Below are 17,875 nucleotides of genomic sequence, written 5' to 3'. Positions count from 1 at the left end.
TATCAATTCCACCAAAATCTTTTACTCAGGACGTAAACATAACTGCAGACATGTGCAAGATAAATAATGCTTCAAGATATATAGAGCATATAGATTTGCTCAGTAAGCACAGTCGGGAAAACATCAGTGGACTTTGGTGAACATGCTGGAATGTTTTGTAATTGAAAGGTCACTTTCAAGTTCATCGGAACCATGTATATGTATGGTATGGCTGCCATGAATGGCCTGATCCAAGTGCATATTCATGTATTTGATTTGTTTAAGCTCTCAGTTGAATATTTTCTAATTATTGGTTGCATTTTAATTATTTTATTAATGTACTTCATTTGGGGAGTTAATGGGAGTACCTCGTTTTTTGAATATTCATCTTGGGCATACTTAGCTGGAATGTTATTTTTTTTTGAAGATTTTTGTACTGTCGGATAAGCTCCATCAGTGTCTGTGATCACTGTGGTGTGTGTGTATGTGGGTGTGAAGTTCTCACTGAACCAAATTCAAATTTGTTGATTACTGGTACTACTACTACTACTACTAACTGTTAGAAAACTGTTTAATTGGTCTCAAACAAAATATCTTGCATGTCTGCATGTCAATATGCCGTTTGGATATACCAGTGTGAATAGTGGAATGTTTGGTGAAAATGGATACAATGTTATAACATTACGTTTTAAATGTTATCAGCAGTTTGTGCTGTTTTATTTTCAATCTCTGCAAACTGTTGTTTTTTGTCTGATTACTAGATCTCAGTTGACAGTTGAACACTAGATAGATTGTGCAACTGTGTTAGATATCATGGACTATATTCAAGTGATACATTGAATATATTGTCAACTTATAGTGTTAGATATCCTGGACTATATTCAAGTGATACATTGAATATATTGTCAACTTTTAGTATTAGATATCATGAACTATATTCAAGTGATATATTGAATATATTGTCAACTTATAGTGTTAGATATCATGGACTATATTCAAGTGATACATTGAATATATTGTCAACTTATAGTGTTAGATATCCTGGACTATATTCAAGTGATACATTGAATATATTGTCAACTTTTAGTATTAGATATCATGGACTATATTCAAGTGATATATTGAATATATTGTCAACTTATAGTGTTAGATATCATGAACTATATTCAAGTGATACATTGAATATATTGTCAACTTATAGTGTTAGATATCATGAACTATATTCAAGTGATATATTGAATATATTGCCAACTTATAGTATTAGATATCATGGATTATATTCAAGTGATACATTGAATATATTGTCAACTTATAGTATTAGATATCATGAACTATATTCAAGTGATATATTGAATATATTGTCAACTTATAGTGTTAGATATCATGAACTATATTCAAGTGATACATTGAATATATTGCCAACTTAGTGTTAGATATCATGGATTATATTCAAGCACAGTCCCTCTATCCCCGGTCTGGAAACGACTAGCGTTCTTTTGTCTCGAACTGCAGTGCGGGTAAACAAACCGTTCACACGCGGGCCGAGGGAGTCAGGAAGTCAGACAGATTACAATACCTTCAAAAGTTACCGTCATGCAAAGCGATACCTCATTGTATGACTTCACTTTGACTTCAAATTCGGGCAACCACAACGTAAACAAACATGTAAACAAAATTATCACTATGAAATTTGGTTTTTTTGAGCCCTGATACGCATCACAACCAGCCTACCAACTCATAAACATCCAGTTCCTGCAATGCATAGATTATTATCGGGAATTATGTTCATTTTCTCGTTTTAATAGGGAAAAAAATTCGCGTGCCAACATGCTGACATCGCTAAACAAATCTTGTCAAAATGGCGTCGTTCATGTTAACGTAGTCGATCGAAAAACCTGTGATATTTCTGATTCTTGGGGGGTTCATAACAGCTCAAGTCAACCATACAACAACTAATCACTTTATTCTATGCAAAAGTATATAACGATGCTTCAATGTTTGTATATAAATGATTTTTTTAGCACAGAATTGAGTACATTGTCATTTCAAAACGTCGTCATTTGCATTTACGATTTAAAAAGCATCCATAAAAGTCGCTCGATTTAACATTAATAAAATGCGGTGTGACAAATAACAAATCAGCCCACCAATTTTTAATGATATGTTTCGATCATAAAATGTCAAAATCGAAGACAAATATTGGTTTCGCGCCGAGAAGTATGGTAAATAAATTTGAGTTCATTTCAATCACCCCAAAATCAAAAACGACAAATATCTGGGTAAAGGTGTGAAAATTTGTTGCTAAAATGTGTCGCTGCTGGTAAAATAGATGAATTAAAGAACTACTCGCCGGCTAAAATATGACCTTATACAGATATCCTGATTAAAAAACTATGTGAAAAAGTACGAATTCTGGAATAAACAACAAAGTTGTAAAAAAATACATAACACTGACGATGTCAAATCATGTACTGATCACGTTACAATGCTTTGCCCACACTCGCAATGCGCCTTTGCCAGGGAAGGAGACCAATTCACACCTAATACAATGACCGTTTCTAGACCGGGGATAGAGGGACTGTGATTCAAGTGATACATTGAATATATTGTCAACTTATAGTGTTAGATATCATGGACTATATTCAAGTAATACATTGAATATATTGTCAACTTATAGTGTTCGATATCATGGACTATATTCAAGTGATACATTGAATATATTGTCAACTTATAGTGTTAGATATCCTGGACTATATTCAAGTGATACATTGAATATATTGTCAACTTTTAGTATTAGATATCATGAACTATATTCAAGTGATATATTGAATATATTGTCAACTTATAGTGTTAGATATCATGAACTATATTCAAGTGATATATTGAATATATTGTCAACTTATAGTGTTAGATATCATGAACTATATTCAAGTGATACATTGAATATATTGTCAACTTATAGTGTTAGATATCATGAACTATATTCAAGTGATATATTGAATATATTGTCAACTTATAGTGTTAGATATCATGGACTATATTCAAGTGATACATTGAATATATTGTCAACTTATAGTGTTAGATATCATGGACTATATTCAAGTGATACATTGAATATATTGTCAACTTATAGTGTTAGATATCATGGACTATATTCAAGTGATACATTGATTATATTGCCAACTTATAGTATTAGATATCATGGATTATATTCAAGTGATACATTGAATATATTGTCAACTTATAGTATTAGATATCATGGACTATATTCAAGTGATACATTGATTATATTGCCAACTTATAGTATTAGATATCATGGACTATATTCAAGTGATACATTGATTATATTGCCAACTTATAGTATTAGATATCATGGATTATATTCAAGTGATACATTGAATATATTGTCAACTTATAGTATTAGATATCATGGACTATATTCAAGTGATACATTGATTATATTGCCAACTTATAGTATTAGATATCATGGATTATATTCAAGTGATACATTGAATATATTGTCAACTTATAGTATTAGATATCATGGACTATATTCAAGTGATACATTGATTATATTGCCAACTTATAGTATTAGATATCATGGATTATATTCAAGTGATACATTGAATATATTGTCAACTTATAGTATTAGATATCATGGACTATATTCAAGTGATACATTGATTATATTGCCAACTTATAGTATTAGATATCATGGATTATATTCAAGTGATACATTGAATATATTGTCAACTTATAGTATTAGATATCATGGACTATATTCAAGTGATACATTGATTATATTGCCAACTTATAGTATTAGATATCATGGATTATATTCAAGTGATACATTGAATATATTGTCAACTTATAGTATTAGATATCATGGACTATATTCAAGTGATACATTGATTATATTGCCAACTTATAGTATTAGATATCATGGATTATATTCAAGTGATACATTGAATATATTGCCAACTTATAGTATTAGATATCATGGATTATATTCAAGTGATACATTGAATATATTGTCAACTTATAGTGTTAGATATCATGGACTATATTCAAGTGATACATTGATTATATTGCCAACTTATAGTATTAGATATCATGGATTATATTCAAGTGATACATTGAATATATTGCCAACTTAGTGTTAGATATCATGGATTATATTCAAGTGATACATTGAATATATTGACAACTTAGTGTTAGATATCATGGACTATATTCAAGTAATATATTGTCAACTTATAGTGTTCGATATCATGGACTATATTCAAGTGATACATTGAATCTAATCTGTCGTGTGACAGATTAGTTTTACCCAACTGTAGTTCACCCTATTGTCAGCTTAGATTTCAGACATAATTATTTACATGTGCCAATTGCTATCAATCCTTCCTGTAAGACAGTAATAAAGGGATATTGACAGTTGTCTCCCACTTACAATGTTCTATTTGAGTGCTTCATGCCTGCGTGCGCGTTTTAAACCAGTATGAGACTTTTATTGCCATGGAGTAGTACAAGTTCTATAAATAGTAATAGTAATTAAATGGTTTTTGATTTTACATCAGTCATTCATTTTCTTTATACTGTCAAATTTGTCAAAAACATGTACATGTCTGTACATGTACCATGATTAAAAAGACAAATGCCAGAGTAATATATGAAAATGAAATAGTGTTTGTTTTAATATTTCATGCATTATACAAACAAATTATACTCACAGAATGTTTTAAATATCAAATATACTAATTTCTGCCAAACTAGAATCACGACTTTCAGACATGTGTGTATTTGACCATAAGGCATGAACACTATTTCTTGTATTTGTTGTGCCTTCTCTGATGCTGTTTTATAATTATCCAGCAATGAGATGTCTTGTTTCATGTGAAATATAATCTAATATTGGATTCCATGGGTTTTTCTTAGTGCACAAATCTGACTACCGATAGTCATAGCATAGAATACAGTGTGCAATTTAGCTTTCTCCCATCTGAAATATTGTCATGTGAAATTCAGCTCCTTCCCATATGAATATTGTCATATGAATGCAGCTCTCTCCCACCTAGAATACAGTACTCATTCCGCCCAACCTCCCACTTTTATCGTTTTTTTTCCGACCACTTATCGCTTAATTTCGGACCGCTCGCTGCTTTCCGACCGGAAACCCACCGCTTTTTTTTTCCGCTCACTTGCTCGCTTTTGTTCGCTTGCTGTTGTTCGTTCGCTCTCATTTGTTCGCTCGCTCTTGTTCTCTTGCTATGGCTGGCTTCAGAAACATTGTCCGCTTGCCAACTGACCCCTAGAGTAACGATGATCTTACATTGTATCTCTAAACTTATGTTTTTATTCGTAATAAATTTATGTTTTAATGACGATTCAAAATACAACACGTATTGCTTCTCTGTATTGGGAAGGCAAGGGGGACAAAGACTCCTTCAAATCACTACGCTGCGCAAGTCTAACTGTGGCCTGTATTTACATATTTACGTCCTTGTGTGCGTAGTTCAAGCATTGAGTACTAGTATTTGTGTGTTGTGTGTGTGTTTCTGTGTGTGATTTTGACTAAATTTATTCCGAACGTCACTCAAAATAATTTGACACTTTGTTATTTGCGAATGCAACTCGCACTATGACCCTTACTCAATTTGCATAAGTGATACGAATGCTGTAGTTCAGAAAATCTATCGTGTCTGGGTGCGCAAAACAAAACTGCACATATAATCATCGCATAGCTGAATTTCTACAAATCAATTGAACTTAAACTACTAGTATAATGACTGTGACGATTAATCGCTTGTCTAAGTACTTGCGGCGACGAATTATTGGATTGGCCGCAGCCGGACGAAAAATGAAAGAGGTAAACATAAAACAAAACAAATGTAGCCAGTGATACATTTTGAAAATAAAAATACAAAATAAACGCAATCAGAGGGCGCCGACCACGCGCATTGGAAATAAATAAAATGTGTTGTAACACACTCATTCACTTACGCAATATAATTATGCTATTTCCCAAAGCATTTATATTTAATACATTGACGAAACACCGCACGAAAAATGTAAATCAGGCTTGTAATTACTAGTAACTCAATTCGAACGCAATATTGGTCACTGTAAAAGTGAACAGTCATCAAATTCAAACGATCTCGTTGAATTTCAATCAAAAATAAATATTTAGAAAGACAAAAACAACAACATATTAGAGTGCAAAAAAGGTAGCAGCAAAGAACGAGAAATGCATGTGGGAAAGCGATGAGTGAACTTGAGGAAAATTATGCTAATGTGAGAACAAGCCGTATACCTCGCGGAGTACTCGCTAAAACATCGAAAAAAAGTGCCATTTCAAAGGGCACCCTTACAAATAGTGTCTGCGATTGTGTGAACATGATAATGTGCAAACAAGGAACAGAGCTCGTGGACCACCAAGGAAACTTAGCGATGGCACAGTTAGATGTATACGGCTGTTGAAAACAGAGACTCTTTCGATCTCATATGAGCAGGTTCACATGGATGTTTCATTTTCAACTATTACCAACAACACTATGGTAATAAAGACTTTTCGTTTTCGACACTGAAATTCTTTTGTTTTTATGTAGAAAAATACATTATTTTTACCAAATAAAATCATATTTATTAAAGTTATTGTTCATACATGTACATGAGTTGTCGAACACACTACATAGTTTGTAATTTCATCCAGCTCCTTTCAGTCACAATTCAAGACAAATAAAAGGCCCAAATATAGATAATATAGCAAATTATTTTTTTCTGTAATATTCGTGTGTAATCAGTAATTATAAAAATAATTTATGGGTACGACTTTGTCGAGCGGAGCTTATCATACATGTATGAGTGATTGTTCGTCGTCTGTCGTCGTCCGTGTCAATGTTTTACCTTTTCGACTTCTTCTTGAAAACTACAAGCCTGAATGCTTTGATACTTGGTGTATATGTACCTTGGGTAGACCTCTCTCAGATTTGTTCATTTCATGATGATATCTTCAATTCTCTAATTTTGGTGAATATTTTTGTCATTTTTAGTAAAAAGTGGTAATTTCAACTTCTTGTTAAAAACCGCAAGTCCAATTGCTTTGATATTACATATATAGGTACTACATGTGGACCTCTCTCAGATTTGTTCATTTTCTAATGATATCTTCTGTTCTTTAATTGCCAGGTGCATTGCTAACAGCGGAGCTATCTTAGCCGACAGGCTGCTTGTTTCATATTAGTTGTGTCTGTCAGTGCCGTATATGATTTCACATGTTTGGTTCGATCTTGTTTATGGTGGACATTATTACTACGCTTGTGTATTATTACCAATTTTATATAGCTGTGTGATCCACCGTATTTTTTCAACGATTGTTCTATAAATTTCTTATAGTATTTATTCATTTTTTAACATCATAAAAACAAAAATGATACACTTGTACATGAAACAATAGGTAATGAATTGTAAATGTGGTTGTGCTGTCAGGCGGGCAAGCGAGTGGATACTTCCGGATTTGCGCGATTGAAAAAAAAGCAGAAATTGTCCGGTCGAAACAAAGCGATCAAAATCCGGAAGCGGGCGGGAGGTTGGCCGAAATGAGTACTGTATCATCTTATGAAATTCAGCCTTCCTTACCTGAAATATTGTCTTATGAAATTAAGTCTTTTTTCACCTACAATATTTTCATAAAATGCCTCCCCGTTCCACCTGAAATATTGTCTTATGAAGTTCAGTTCTTTCCCAACTAAAAAATTGTCTCAAGAATTTCAGCCCTTTTTCACCTGAAATGTTGTCTAATGAAATTCAGCCCTTCGTCACCTGAAAAGTTGTCTCATGAAATTCAGCTTTTCACCTGAAAAATTGTCTCAAGAAATTCAGCCCTTTTTAGTCCTCGTTCGGACGCAGTCCGAAAACGGGGACTTATGTTTTGACCTCCGTGCGTGCGTGCGTCTGTGCATGCGTCTGGACCTGTATCTTAGAAATGCCTGGACCAATCACAATCAAACTTAACAAATACATCATATATGATATTATACATATGCACGTCAATTTGTTTTACGTTCTGATTCAAGATGGTCGAATGGCGGCCATTTTTGTGCTAAAAATCATCAAAATCAAGCATTTCTCGGGTGTTTACAGATGGATTTTGTTCAAACTTAATATATACATTAGACATTATAGGACCTTGATGCACATCATTTTGTTTTATGATCTGATTCAAGATGGCCGAATGGCGGCCATTTTTGTGCTAAAAAATCCTAAAAATCAAGCATTTCTCGGCTGTTTACAAATGAATTTTGTTCAAACTCGATATATATATTAGACAATATGGGACCTTGATACAAATAATTTTGTTTTTCATATAAGATTCAAAATGACCAACTGGCGGCCATTTTGTTTCAATGAATGTGGTTCTCGTGCCATACATTGTATCTCTGACTTGCTTTCACTGATTATGTTCAAATTTTAAATATTCATTATACATCATGTCATAGATAAACAGTTACATTGGTTTGACAATCCTATTCAAAATGGCCGAATGGTGGTCATTTTTGTGCTAAAAAATCATCAAATACTGTGAAATACTTTATTTTCGCTGGAATTAATTTTTGCTGAAAAGGCTTTTTGGGCTTTTTGCTTGGAAGTTATTTTCACTGATTTTAATGAGTTTAATGTGAAATATAGGAAAAAAAGTATATTCGCTGGATTTTATTTTCACGGAATCATCTCTTCAGCGAAAATAGCGAAAATAAATTCCAAGCGAAAATAAAGTATTCTACAGTATCAAGCATTTCTGGCATTTCTGGATGGATTTCGTTCAAACTGGGTACATACATTAGACATTATGGGTTCCTGATGCACGGAATTTTTTTTTTCAGATTGGATTCAAAATGGCAGACTGGCGGCCATTTTGTTTTAATGATTGGGCTTATAGAGCCTACTCTTTAATGCTTTGACTGATTATATTCAAATTTTATATATTTGTTATACATCTTGTGATATATATACATGTATTCAAAATGGCTGATTTTGAATGCTGTTCCAGAGCAATATCTCTAAATATGGACAAGTACTTGTTTGATGATCAGATACAAATGTCAATCATTTTAATGTTAAAAAACCATATTCCTGACATGGTTATATTCCAGCTATATTACTATGAACAAAACTATATTTCTTAAATTTAATAACTAACGGGGACTGTGCCATGCATGGCTTGTTCACCTGAAATGTTGTCTAATGAAATTCAGCTTTTCGTCTCCTGAAATGTTGTCTCATGAAATTCAGCCATTCGTCTCCTGAAATGTTGTCTTATGAAATTCAGCCATTCGTCTCCTGAAATGTTGTCTAATGAAATTCAGCTTTTCGTCTCCTGAAATGTTGTCTCATGAAATTCAGCCCTTCGTCTCCTGAAATGTTGTCTCATGAAATTCAGGCCTTCGTCTCCTGAAATGTTGTCTAATGAAATTCAGCTCTTCGTCTCCTGAAATGTTGTCTTATGAAATTCAGCCATTCGTCTCCTGAAGTGTTGTCTCATGAAATTCAGGCCTTCGTCTCCTGAAATGTTGTCTCATGAAATTCAGCCTGTTGTCTTATGAATTCAGCCCATTCCCACCTGAAAAGCTGTCTTGCAAAATTCAGTCCTTCCCTACCTGAGTTGTTATTAGTCCCCGTTCGAACGAAGTCCGAAAACGAGGACTTATAATTCGGTCTCCGTTCGTGCGTCCGTCCGGAGTCGTATCTCAGAATCCCTCGGACTGATTCCATTCATTCTTTGCAGATGCCTAGTACTTTATGTGGGACATGTGCACATGCAGTGGTTTAGCGATTCGATTCAAAATGGCCGATTGGCAGCCATCTTGTTTTTTGAAAATGTTGTATTTTGGACATGCTTTGTCAGTTGTCATTCAAACTTGGTACATAGATTATACATGTTAGGATACATGTCCATGACGATTTATTTCACAATTGGATCAAAGATGGTCGACTGGCAGGCATCTTGTTTTTTTTTATACGGTTTCTTGGATGTGCTCTGTCAGTTTTCATTCAAATTTGGCACATACATGTACTTTATACATGTTAGGATGCATGTCCATGACAATTTGTTTCTAAATCTGGTCAAGGATGGCCGATTGACAGCCATCTGACTTTTTGGCCTTACTACTATATTTCCACAATTTATGTACCATTTTCATTCGTATTTGGCACATACATCATACATATCAGTGTGTTTCATAATCAGATCAAAGATGGCCGAATAATGGCTGTTTTTATTTTTGGCCATATTACTACTACACGGAACACGTGTTTTGATGTAAATAAACAATCTGTTGTATACGCCACTTGGAACTCAAGTTTCAAGGACACGTTGTGACAACCTCTTCACTTTAATATGACTAGCACAAAGAGAACTTTCAAAAATGTTATGGGGACTGTGTCATTTTCAATGACTTGTTTTCTGAAATTCAACCTTCTTCTCAAAAAATGGAAGAAATGAAAGATTTTTTTTTCGTTTCCAGAAAATTTACTGCCTAAAATTTGTTAATCGAGTCATGTTAGGAATAAATACATGTAGATATCTAAGAAATGAAAACCAATTACAATAAATGTGAATCAAATGTGGAAATAATACTGTAGTGTAATTTGGCTTATGAAGATAACAAATGTTAATATTTGATAATCTTGAATATTCAAACATCTTCTGCACAAATTATTGATTATATGGGCTGTGTTTTGCTTGCAGGTATAGGAAACTAGCATTGAAATGGCATCCTGATAAGAATCAGGACAAGAAGGATGAAGCAGAGAAAAAATTCAAAGAATTGTCTGAGGCATATCAAGTTCTTTCAGACAGTAAGTTTTCTTTATTACAAATGTTAATCTGATTTTGCTGGAATGAGGATATTTAAACTTGTAACTTGCAGTCAGACAATGTTGACTATTGCAACCTTTTAGACTGAGCTCCACAATTTTTTCTTTCCAAAACTTTGATGCAAATTTTGCCTATTTTATTATGTTTTTAAATAATTTTTTTTTATATTTTGGGCCCAATGGACATTCTGTATTTATTCGGGTAAGCATCCAAGGTCCTGAACATGGGAAATTAAGAAAAAAATAGAGGTGGGCCTATGCCCAGACATCCCCTGCAGCAGGGAATAGAATGGAAAATGAAAAAATGCAACAGAAATAAATGAACAATATGCAACATTGGAAGTATAACAAAAATAATTTATTGCTTATAATGTGACAAATAAACCAGAAATAATAAAAATCGACAGTGAGGAATCATTTGAATTAGGATTTTCCCGCCTACAAACGCGCCCAATACGTGTGAACTCAAAATGAACTAAAATGTCAGTGGTTAACCTGCATAAAATTATTTCCGGTTTCGACAAATTATTGATCAACTGTTATACAAGATCAATAATAATTTACACAGTAAAAATTATGAAATTTCATAGTTCGTTTATTGCCATCTTCGTCAAAGTGAAAACCCTCAAAGTCCAAGTAGGCGTCAATGTCGCCGTTGACAAAATTCCATCGGTTGGAATGTCTCGCTATATGGATATCGCGTTGGGCTTTGAAATAGGGAGAATTTTGTTCTCCAATGAAAGAAATGCAATAGCAGTGATGAAAGATGGTAAAAAAGTTGGCAGTCTTTGGCATGATATTGCAAAATTGCTGGCCCCAGTTATGGATTCACAAGCTGCTACCAAATATTTTATGAAGCCAAAATAGCGTGATCTCGACCACTCTCCCAGTTACGGGTTACTACAATATTGCAACATTGGTTTTATTGTCAATGACGCTAAAGCCGAACAAGTGCGACACGGCTCTCCTTATACTGCAAGATTTGCTTCAATCGTTTCTAAGGAAGCACAAACCAAACGGCCCTTTTCAGGGCCACGACATATTTCGACAAGTGAATACCGTTTAATATACATTTTTGTAGACTTGCTGAATGTTATGATTCTGATAAAAAATCTTGAAAAATAAAGGCTGAACACAAAATTACCAATTTTGCTATCACAGCTATTTCATGTTCACCCCTCGTTTTACACAATTGACAATTATTTTTCAAATATCACAACTGTTAATACAACAAACAAAAACTAGGTTTTTTTTATTTAATTTTATTATAAGTGGAAAAAAATACCCCCTGGGTGTATGCCTGGATATGACCTCAATTTCTTCATTGTATCAAAATTAGAGGGGGGGTTGCCCAGGCATGGGCTTTTACCCGGATAAATATGGTGGTTTCCGATTGACTACAGGTTTTGATCAAAATTTTGAGTAAAATATAAAAAAAAAAGTGATGTGGGTTACACAAATGTAGCTATTATTAGTCAGCTATCGATGTGGATGAAAAAAACTGTAGGTGGTAGTCACCTGAACTTGATTTGATTTTCAGGAAATTGCACCAAATTTTGTTGGCAAAAAAATGGAAAATCTGGAAGTGGTAAATTATTTTAGTTTTCAATTTATGTGGAAATGAATCGACCACTCAAAAGTACTATATTGATGTCTTTTATGGATGTTTGTTGTACATGTATTAGTAATTTAATCTCTTCTTGATGATCAATGTATCAACACTGTAACCTTTGTGGGTATGCAGAGGCAACATCAGAGGCAACATCAGCATTTGTTGGGAATGCTGTTGAAAGTGAAAACAGTGTTCACTGATGGTTTCCTGTATGTATCTATTCAAATGAAACAAATTTAAAATGTACCTCACCCATAGTAAGACTTATATTTGCTTGACACAATGTACTACTAAAGTGTCATTCTGTACCTGTAAATATGTTTTTTAAGTGTAATCTTTGTTCACCATTGTGTAGGCCATAGACCTTCTATCGTGATAGAGGGACTGTGTGTCGGCAAACAACTTTGACATCATAAAATCTGCTGAACACTTGGTTAATGCTGCTCAAGCATAGCCTTCTACTAAAGATAACACAGGTTGACTTGCAGAGCTTTTATACATTAACACTCCTTGTACAAGTGTTATGTATTCCATATCAGTAGATGCCCATCTTTCAAAACTCTTGACATAACATGTCAAATACCGTATTTGCTCTATTAGAAGTGCAAGTCTAATAAACTGCTCATAAATCAAAAATTGCATTTATTAGATTTACTGGATTGTTAAAATATTACTTATTTTGACACCAAATCTGGTATATATATATATATATATATATATATATATATATATATATACACACAGTCAAACATCATTATAACGAAAAACAATGGACCAACGTAAACAGTTCGTTATAACCGTAGTTCGTTATAACCAATTAGCCTCTAGGGGGTGCCTTTCAAAAAAACTAGATGGCTGCCAGACCCCCCCCCCCCCCCCCCCGATTTCAAAACGAAGTCAGCAGAAAACAAATGTACATTAGACACATACTTTCACATGAGAATAGTTTTATTACCATTGTATGTTCATTATTCTTCATGAAATACATACAAATATGTTCCTTTGCCATATATGTAAATAATTATATATATATATATATATAATTTGTGGACAGACGCTGACTTTCCAGATCTTTTGTACCACACATCATTATTTGCACTTATTGTTCAATCTTGCAAATACAAAATAATGAAACTGTTGTTTTATTACAACTCTATAATTATAAAATTACTTGGCATGCTTTTGTTTGATTTCAATGAATCATTATACATGGCATACATGTGTATGATTCAAATCTAATACCGTATTTTGTTCTAGTGCTGCTCCAGTAAAAGTTCACATAAACCACATTTATTGTGTACTGAATCATTAAAATATTACCGGTACTACCGGTAGGTTGGACCATAGAAACACCTGTAATTTACGTGAGTGCATACACTACTAGTAGAGCAAATTTGGTATCGTCCAAATCGAATGCATGTGTCGCCAGTCAGAGTATTGATGTGAATGCAGAATCAATTAGCACATTTTATTTATAAAGCATGTTGTGAAGGCTATATCATGTATTCAATGTTTTACACATTGTTGACATCCAGAGTGTAGTGCTCTTAAATCTCAACTTGTACATGTATTATGCTAATTTAATATGCCTCTGTCTGTAATTTTATATTCACGAGCTCTATCTAGGGACAATTTGTATTCTATTGGTAATATTCAGCTCTGCTCTTATCTTTAAAATATGTACTGTTTAGGAATTTTCACAATTTGATTTTAGGATAATAGAGAGTCTAAGATTTGCGTACGCAATGGGAACGTAACATGTTGTTCTAATTTCGTTTGCGTTACGTTTTCTGGTGTCAGAAAACTATTAAGTACAAGCACCCATAACGGGAACGTAACTGAAACAGAACTATGTCAATCTCATTGGGCAACCATAATTCATAATCTGAATTAGTAGTTCCCAGACATTTGACAGAGCTATCGCTATTTTCATCCACTCTGCTGAGGCCCCAGGCCTGTTTGCCGAATCTTCTTTCAGCAAATAATGTCATGCGTTTTCAGTGCGTATATAAATATCAGCTAAAATGCATCCAATATTTCTTATTTCATCATAAATATACAAAATTGCGCCATAATAGTGAGATGTGTTTTACAGATTATGGAGACTACATGTATGTGGGGCAAAAGAGAAATGAATGGAATACAAATGTACATCAGAATTATTTGTTGATATTTTGTTGATTATTTGTGATCATTTGGCATTTTAACCGTCACTTATTAGATAGCAAAGGTCAATCATACTCTAGTGCCATCGGAAGTGACCTCCTGAGTGATGTCAAACAGGATCACGATAGTATAATGGTTTCTCTATTTGTTATTTCCAAAAGAAATTAAAGGTGGATGGCTGAGTTTCAACCAAGCAATATTGAGTCATTGTTTGGCAAGCCAGTAGTGCACTATTTATCACAGGACAGTAACCCAATAAAGCAATAACAGTCATTGTGGTACATGTATTTCTATTTTTTTCTATTTATATTTTGAGTTTGGTTCTACAGAGTTGTATCTGAGTTGAGCATGTCTTTTTCGCGAATTTAGCGAGAGAACTGATTCGCTAATTCAAGTTGTCGCTTATGACTTTATTATCAATTCAAAATGGCCACCAAACAAAGAAATTAACAATGACAAGAGAGATTCGCTATTAAAATCAACATTTCATTACGTAATTTTACCACAATTCGCTGAAATTGCATGCTGCTTTTTCAACATGCTTTACAGTATACTATTCCATAAGCGTTGTTTACAAGGTTTCAGAACAGCTTCATTGTATACACATATAGTCGGTTAGTATTGAACCGAAACTTGAAAGACATTTGGTAGTCTTGATGAATCTTTATTATGAATGTACTCATTGCTCTATTGTAATCCCTTGAGGTAAAATAGTTTTCAAAAGCTGTACATCTGGCAATATTTAAATGTCTTTCTGTATAATGTAAAGAGGCAAGATATATTATTTAATTGAAAGTATCTTGATCTACTGTGCTGATATGGCTGGTTAAATCTTTCTACAGCATACAACATGTGCCAATCAGTTAACCATAACACGACGAGTTAAATTTTTGTTTTTATGCAGTGGACTTTATAATATACATGTATGTTTAACTGACTATACCTTTCCTAGTATTCCAAGGAGTACTTAATTAAACCTAAACCTATACATATAATTTAACTGAATAACAGACAATTTATGGAAGATATTAAGTAGATTTGTCAGTTGTAATTTCTAGTATTAGTAAGATGGTGGACTAATGTTTCAACCCTGGATGTTTGGTCCATGGTGGATGCTTTAACTGTAAAAGAACACACTAACTGTTGACTGTGACTAACCATTGATCAGAACTACTATATTTGATAAACTTATTTGTTTTATTTATATTTCTATTATGGTGTTGCATGTTGACTTTCATAGTTTCAAGTGAAAGAAAGTTTTTGTTTCTCGTGCGTTAAAATGTGGAAATTCAGTATGGGTATCGTTTAGTCCCAATGATTTGATGGTACTGTAAATGCATTTTAATTATTTCACTATTTTGGCTGATAAGTAAAATTCACTAAACAATTGAACTTAGTGTTTCACTGCCAAATTTGTGAACTTAAATTATGGTGAAAATAAATTGTTTCACAGTATTTGAAAAGCAATGCGCTCTGTTCAACTATTCACAGCCTGTTAAAAGGTAACATACATGTATACAATTTAGGTAAAATATTCTAAAATTCAGTTTCAGCGAGAGAATTTGCCTATTTGCTGCTGCTGATGGTAGTAAGAAATGAACAATGTGTACTAATGCAGAAATTCATCAGATCTGCACATCAAACAATATTTTGATGGAAAAAATGTTCTGGTAGCAGACTTGCCTGTCAGTCAGTTAAAAGTGATGTGTTGTATCATATTTCAGTAGATGCAGATGTACATTGTATGCATAGATCACTGATGTAGAATATGTCATAAAGAAAATGTTTGTCAGATGTGTCAGTTTTATTGATGTTTTATTTTTCTTCTGTTGCTAATCACACTCTTACTGCTACATACCGGTACGTGTACCACAGACACTGAATTCTACATCATCATAGATAACATTGTGTCTTTGTTTTATAGAGTCAAAGCGAGAGGTGTACGACAGATATGGCGTTGAAGGTCTGAATGGCACAAGCGGTAAGTGATTCATTGTAAAAGAGTCTTCTTTGGTCTGTTTATAAGCTTGGTCTAGGATCTAACATGAAAATGATGCCATGGTTCAGTCACCAAGTTGCCTTCCACAGCTGTATCTTAAATGTTATACAATTATAGCAATTGACATTCACATTTCTTTTAAGTATACTATAGTATACACCACAATAATGAATTGTAGCATGTATAACAATCTGTGATTGTAGCATTTTCTCTTGATATTTACTCCAGAAAAAATAAGATAGTGTCCGAGTAGTAACAAACAATGGGATTTTTTGCATTTTGGTGCAGTCTATTAGTAATGCATATCTCATTACACGTGTCTTGAAGTCCCTGGCATGGTAGCACTCTGTCATCTTGTGTTCCCAGTAGCATCTTTAGTGTCAAGCTCTTTTTTTTTGCATGATCCAGTTTTCTGTGTGACTGATCAGTGTTTATCTCCTATCTGTCCTTTTACATTAATGCACTTATCATGTAGTGATTATTTTAATATGTGTGCTCACATAACAATATTATATTTTTTGCATGGTGATATTAAGTACACTGTCGCCCAAAATTGCATACTTGGATTCCAGTCAGAAAGTTATAGTTGATTAGCTTACATTTTAGATCTTGTTAACAGATATTTGATCTTTAGGTTCTTGTTAACAAGGTGTCAAAGCCATGTGTTTCTATAGTCTATAATAAATAACACAAAATTATATCAAAAACAGTATTAATCGTCCTTATTTGGATTATTTGTTTTTTTAGTTAATTTATTTCCATTCAAATCCTCTGTTTATCAAATTCTCTGTATTATTTTGGCTTGAGGAATAATACTACAAAGAGGCACATGGATATAAAGCTATTGCTCAACTTCAAAAAATTGTAGACTACATTCAAATCATTAAAATGATTGCCAAGACAAAATATGTATATTAGGGATTGACCATTAGAAACTTAGGGGGTCTGCAGTTGAAAAATAAAATAAAAAATTGTAATAGGAAAATAAAAACAAAATCCCCAAATACTCAATAGAGAATTTTTTTTGAATGCAAGATAGTATTAAAAAAAAAAAATGTGAAGCAAAAAGTACTTTCTGCAGTTGTTCACCCCCCAATTTTTAATGGTCTATCCCTTAACATAATTTTGTATACACACCTTTAATCGATTAGAAAGGAATCTTTAATGCATGTCACTCAATGTGCTTATTTAAGTTGGGTATGTTCATGGGAATACATAATCTGTCATAATACATTTAATGTTTG

General features: G+C 33.3%; 1 protein-coding gene across 7 annotated transcripts in view; it reads left to right on the top strand.

The window, feature by feature from the left end:
• Positions 1-17,875, top strand: part of LOC100367750 (dnaJ homolog subfamily B member 6-like) — a 44,790-nt gene that overhangs the window by 12,353 nt on the left and 14,562 nt on the right. For all 7 annotated transcript variants that reach the window (XM_085501368.1, XM_085501366.1, XM_085501365.1 and 4 more), the window contains exons 3-4: positions 10,727-10,836; positions 16,557-16,613. In XM_085501368.1, coding sequence (XP_085357494.1) covers positions 10,727-10,836; positions 16,557-16,613 — 167 coding nt within the window. The remainder of the gene's footprint in view (positions 1-10,726; positions 10,837-16,556; positions 16,614-17,875) is intronic.

This window comes from Saccoglossus kowalevskii, chromosome 7, assembly GCF_978046115.1.
Source record: "Saccoglossus kowalevskii chromosome 7, keSacKowa6.1, whole genome shotgun sequence".
Classification (NCBI taxonomy): domain Eukaryota; kingdom Metazoa; phylum Hemichordata; class Enteropneusta; family Harrimaniidae; genus Saccoglossus; species Saccoglossus kowalevskii.
Note: the sequence above shows the minus strand (reverse complement) of the source record. Positions and strands in the feature narration are given on the sequence as shown.